This window comes from Arachis stenosperma, chromosome 8 (assembly GCF_014773155.1).
Source record: "Arachis stenosperma cultivar V10309 chromosome 8, arast.V10309.gnm1.PFL2, whole genome shotgun sequence".
NCBI lineage: Eukaryota > Viridiplantae > Streptophyta > Magnoliopsida > Fabales > Fabaceae > Arachis > Arachis stenosperma.
Window position 1 is genome coordinate 36,369,834 of NC_080384.1, and position 6,025 is coordinate 36,375,858.

General features: G+C 33.6%; 2 protein-coding genes across 2 annotated transcripts; both read left to right on the top strand.

Annotated features, from left to right (window-relative positions):
* Nucleotides 1-334: 334 nt before the first annotated feature.
* On the top strand, nt 335-2,562 carry LOC130943275 (multiprotein-bridging factor 1a-like). The gene is given in 5 exon segments (XM_057871066.1): nt 335-708; nt 1,097-1,180; nt 2,011-2,093; nt 2,199-2,289; nt 2,292-2,562. Coding segments are annotated over 5 exon segments (426 nt in total). The 5' UTR covers nt 335-566; the 3' UTR covers nt 2,318-2,562.
* Nucleotides 2,563-4,168: 1,606 nt separating this feature from the next.
* Nucleotides 4,169-5,453, top strand: LOC130945901 (proline-rich receptor-like protein kinase PERK15). Its single transcript, XM_057874593.1, has 2 exons — nt 4,169-4,481; nt 5,218-5,453. The coding sequence occupies exons 1-2, from the start codon at nt 4,328-4,330 to the stop codon at nt 5,451-5,453; spliced, it is 390 nt and encodes a 129-aa protein (XP_057730576.1). The 5' UTR covers nt 4,169-4,327.
* Nucleotides 5,454-6,025: the final 572 nt, after the last annotated feature.

Here is a 6,025-nt window from a genome sequence, read left to right on the forward strand (position 1 = left end):
CGAGTCCGACTCATTCGATTTACATAGAGATTAGAAAAAGTGATTAAAAAGATTCATATAACATTTTTTTATTTGGGTAAATTGTGTAATATTGAGTTAGATTTTTTTTTTGTGACTAGTTGAGTTTGGTTTAATTATGTATTTTACCCCCAAAATATATTTTAAATACGACATTTATTTTATATTCGATTGTTATATGTGTCTAATTATATTTTAATAAAACATAAAAAATATTTTTAAAATATATTACTATCAAACTATAAATTATTATTGAATTTGTAACTCCCACTAATATAAACTTTGCCGTGATTAATGCCTCATTTTATAATTTTACGATGATGTTTATCTTAAATTCTTAATTTAGAGGAGGTTGATCCCGAAAGAGGCGTGTTTCTCAAGCTGGTTTATCCACCTGTGACAGTGACAGCGAACGAACACCGCCATTTGATACGTTTCGGAACGAATAGCGTCGCAAAACCTATTAGCCCTAACAAACAAGAAAGAGGAGAAAGAAACCTTTCATCTGAGAGAGAGACAGTGAGAGTCGTTAATCTCCGAGAACCAACATGTCGGGAGTGGGACCTATCTCGCAGGATTGGGAGCCGGTGGTAATTCGCAAGAAGGCTCCCACCGCCGCTGCCAAGAAGGACGAGAAGGCCGTCAACGCCGCCCGCCGCGCCGGCGCCGATATCGAAACCGTCAAGAAGTGTTAGGCCCCTTCTCCTTTCTTTGATTAGTCCTCGTCTCGAATCCCTAAACCCTAGAATTGCTCCTATTATTATTATTGTTATTATTATTATTATTATTATTATTATTATTTCCAAACTCGTTCCTGATAATCAATTTCTATTTTATCTCTGTTGATTCTATCTTTAACTGATGTTCTTATGTGCTTAAACACCTTGTTTGTTTTGAAGAAATGAAGCCTTTTTTTTTTTTTAAGATTTTGGATATCTTCCTTTTTTGTTGTGTTAATTTTCTGATGATGGGGTCGAGTAATTAGTTTTTCGTTTTTTAAGCTTGAGTTTGTTTGAAGATATTTTAGCTGGTTTGGGAGTGATGATTGTTGAGTTATTGTTGTTGTTGTTGTATGCAGATAATGCTGGGACAAACAAAGCTGCATCTAGTAGCACGTCATTGAACACCAAGAGGCTTGATGATGATACAGAGAATCTAGCTCGTCAGTTTTTTGAAACTTTATACTCTACCAGTTCACTTGTATTATATTTTTCTAGCATTGACGCAATGTTGTTGCACCTGGTTTTCGGATTATTTTCCCCTGCAATGACCACTTTTAGTAGTTTCCAGCTGCAGTTTTTTTTCCCCTGGAACATGTTCTTCTTGGTAATTTATGCATTAGTATATGAGACTCATGTGATCAGCTTATGGTTTTGCTGTTTCTCTGAATAGTTTGTTTATGCAAGTCTTATCTGCATATATGCACATTTTGTGGAATGCATATACGTCACCAAACGTTTCTCCTGATATTTATTAGCTTGAGTTTTTATATTTGTAATTTTTATTTATTTGGTTTGATTCATATCTCAAATCTAAAGTCTATCAATGCTTATTTAGATGGATATGTGAATTCAATCATGCAATTGTACTTAGTGTAGTTCATTGTACACTCAAATGATTGGTGAACATGATGAGAGGTCAATATGCATAACTAGTCATAAGGCCATACTTTATCATACCGATAATTCATCCAAAACAGATTCTGATGGTATAAAGATGCACTTTGTCTACATTCTGTTTCTTCTATTCTGGTGGTGTCCATGTTTCAATTGTTCTTAAGGCTCATCTAGTTTAATGTTCATGAAGATAGAAGATAGTTAATTATGATCAGTGTTTGTAGCCCCTGTAACATCAGTTCATTGTACTTGATGGATGCATTTCTCTGTTTTGATCCCTTCAAGATGAAACCTTCTTGGATACACATACACACACATTATTGGCATCTCTTCCTGCCAATTTGCTTATGTCGTGAAATTCGACTTTCGTGTGTAGATGAACGTGTGCCGACTGAACTTAAGAAGGCTCTCATGCAAGCAAGGATGGACAAGAAACTCACTCAAGAACAGCTTGCTCAGGTACCCACACTCTCCTTTTGCTCTATCACCAAATATGTTGTTCACCCATTCATGTTGATAATGTATACTTTGACACCATTGATGAAGATTCTGTTTCACTGGCAGATTATCAATGAGAAGCCTCAAGTGATCCAGGAGTACGAGTCAGGAAAAGCGATTCCAAACCAGCAGATAATTGGCAAGTTGGAGAGGGCCCTTGTGCCAAACTGCGAGGCAAGAAATAAGCAAAGCAAATCCAAGTACATTAACGTTTGTGTATGTAATTAGCTACTGTGTTTTCACTTTGCGAAGGGTGGTTGTTAAGGTGTGTTTTGCATGCTGATTTGTGTGTGTATATATGCAAAGAGATGACATGTGTGGCGACCCCGAGAGGCTTTACCATTTTCCAGATTGAATATATCATATTAAATAAAGTCATGCTCTCGTTATAGTTGGATATAACATAGGATATGGCTTTTGTTCACAAGAACGATTATGTTCTCTGATTCGACATGCCCCTGCTGCTATTTATTTAGCTTCATATGTTGGCAAAATTCCTTCTTTCTAGTTTACATTGTTAGTTAGTTAAAGTCAGTGAGGGGTTATATTGATGCCTTTTTTTTACAAATGGGGATGTTTATTTTTTATTACAAAGTTATGATAATCTTGAACTCATTAATTAACTCGACCCCTATCAATTTCCAAAAAAATTAAACTGGCTGACCTAAAAGTATTTTTATGTTGCATATGTATCAATGGTGAATGTGAAGGAAGTAGTAGGGTTTTCCTTTGCCGGCCGCATTACTTCATTTCTTCCCTCAACTGCCATCTAATCTCTTAACCAATTGTAGCCACCTAATTAGTGGTCCTATTTCTGCATGCAAATCATTAAGACGGATAAATTAAAGGAAAAAGGTGCAAAGAATAATACATGTTCTTTTAAGAAAAGTTTATCCCATAAAATAAGGTTTTAATGAGGTGTCACCGATCATGTTGGGTATAATGATGAGAGGGAGACTGAACACAAAGCAATGGACAGATGTTTGTCCTATTTGGAGCCAATAATATATTAATATTTATTGCACTGCTCTCTGTAATCTGCGTCCAATCAAGCCTGACAAACGTGCGGGCCTCAATGTTTTTTTGCATCCCAGGCCCCTCACCTTTTTCTATTTTCATGGTTCAAAAATCATAATATGTGTTACTATTACAGATGATTCTTCGTAAAATCTTAAAATAGAAAAAGACACGAGCTAAAATTTTCTTAGCTAAAAAACATACTATACCAATCAAACCTCTTGACAAAATTTTGTTTTATTTTATAAAAGACGAGACGACCAAGGAAAGGTTAAAAACAAGGCAGTCTCCTAAAATTCATAAAAAAGTTTTACATTTGAATTATTTTAATTTCAACATATAATTCTTGAATGAAAAAGGCAACTCTTAAAAATTATAAAAATTTAACAAATTTTTTCATAATTAAAATATCATGAATACCCTGGCTATAATTTTTCTAAGATTTAGTTTGGTAAAATTTTTTTTAATTTTACAAAAATAGTTTATAAAAATTACTTTTTAAAAATTATAGTATCTGTGTTTTGGTAATTAAATTAAAAATAATTTTTAATAAATATAAACAATAACAATTATATTTGATAAAATAATTTTTAAAATTTAAAAATATTATAATAAACATTAATATAAGAATTAAATAAAATATTAATTAATGTATAATTTTATATTGAATTTTTTAATTTTGATAACTATAAATTAATTCTAAAAAAAATTTTTTAGATACTTTTAAAAGTATCTTTAACTTTTAAAAACAATAAATATAAATATATAAATTTTTATTTATTAAACACAAAAGAAAGTATTTATGCTTTTAAAAAGTAGAAACATTTCCTTCAAAAATTTTACTAGGCCTAAGATAAGTCGCCAAAAAACAATCTTTCTAAAATAGGGGTCTATTCTAACTTGAAAACAGAAATAGTACGTAAGATTTTAAATTTCAATAGATATTGGTACTAAAGTGCAAAGGAAAATTAATTCACAGTACTACACTACTTCGGTACTTCCAGTCTACGCGCCACAAAACAAAAAAGGTAGAGAGAGAAAGAATGAGTGAGTGAGGGAACTGATCAGTGTCTTCGAACTTCGAAGCTGTAAATTTTTTATTTTTTTTCCTTCTTCTTCTTCTTCTGGATTCTAGCATTATGCTTTAGCCTTCCTTTTTTACTGAAAGTAAAGGGAAAATGGATGATGATGATGAGTACAGACGGAAGGCGAAGATCGCAGTGGTGGCTATGGTGGTTCTGGCTTCTATAGCAGTCTTTGCTCTCTTTGTTGCATTTGCTTACTACTGCTACATTCGCCGCAAGGTCTCCATGCGCCGCCAGGCCCAAAAAGGTTCCTTTTTTTTTTTCAAAACTAAAAATGTCATTTTGATGTTCATGCCCGCATGATTGCTTGTTTTTGATTGCTGAGAAAATGTAAGAAAGTGGAGAGCGGAAGTTCCATTTTTACCCTCGGGAAGAGAGTGTGGCTGAAAAGCTACAGACACTGGCGCCATTTATGTGGGACTAGAGTCTTTTTTTTTGTTGTTGTTCCTTTTTCTTATTGTTTTCTATGAAGCCCTTTTATGTCTTCTGCATTTTTCCCCTCTTGGATTTGGTAGTTGTGAAAATATTAGCGAAAAACTATAGTACTTGGTCCAGAAAAAATAGTAAAAATATATTTTTTACCACCAAAATTGTAAATTTTTTACTTCTTTCAGTTGGGGTTTTTCTTTTTAGATTTCAACATAATTCGGGTCATTCATCATAAAACTATGAAAAGAAAAAATGTGAAATTTGAACTTGCTGAGGAAATACAAAGACAGTAGAACTATATCAGTTAGGAAAAAAATGGAAATGAAAAAAAAAATTTGATGAATAGAACTGTGTTTCCTATGCACTTTGTTTTAATGAATGATGAATGATGATTACATATCACTCCATGTCTCAATAACATAAAGAGGCTTTTTTTTTTCATTTGCATCTTTTGGGTGTTCACTATTTAACTTTCTTTCAATTTTTCTTCTCTTACCTTACACGAGCAAAATGATGGCCCGCTTAATGATAGATTGTGCTTGGTTCTTAATCAGCTGAAGATGCTAACCTTTATGAGAAAAGTGACTTTGCAAATTTGCAAGTTGTTGCTGAGAAGGGACTTAAGGTGTTCACATTCAAGCAGCTACATTCTGCAACAGGTGGCTTTAGCAAGTCCAATGTGATTGGCCATGGTGGTTTTGGCCTTGTTTACCGCGGAGTGCTTAGTGATGGCAGGAAAGCCGCCATTAATTCATGGTCAGGCTGGAAAGCAGGGGGAAGAAGAATTTAAAGTAGAGGTTCGTTCCGTCTTTGAAAATTATCATTATGGTCCTGTCACTTTTCATAAGTCCATACTTGGTTTCACTTGTAATCAAAACTGCCATATTTGTAAATTATGGATCATCATCTTTTTGGAAATTAATTAGATAGCAATCAATGTCTTGGATTTTTGGACATGAATTAATTCCGTCGATTGCATTCTCTCTTTAGGTGGAGTTGCTTAGCCGGTTGCATTCTCGTATTTGCTGGCATTGCTCGGGTACTGCTCTGATATAATCAAAACTTCTGGTATGAGTTCATGGCGAATGGTGGTCTGCAGGAACATCTTTATCCTGTCAGCAGTAAGTAATGAATAAATGTTGATTCTTTGCCAGCACTAAGTAGTTACTTATCTACTTCAATTTAAGGTTGTCGGATTGCAACATTTAGGATCCGAGTAAATTGATGTAATTTATTGATCGAAAGCAGTCCAACTAGCAAGGGCCCTGATTCCATGATTACATTGATAATGTTATAAAGGATTCCTTAAAGTGATATCTCTATTCTGATGTTCAATTTTACTTAATCATATTCATTTTTGTC

What these genes read in the sequence shown, in the direction of transcription:
- LOC130945901 (XM_057874593.1), top strand. Translation starts at nt 4,328, where the DNA reads ATGGATGATGATGATGAGTACAGACGGAAGGCGAAGATCGCAGTGGTG. An exon ending in GCGCCGCCAGGCCCAAAAAG is followed by an intron (nt 4,482 to 5,217) that starts GTTCCTTTTTTT and finishes GTTCTTAATCAG; the next exon opens with CTGAAGATGCTAACCTTTAT.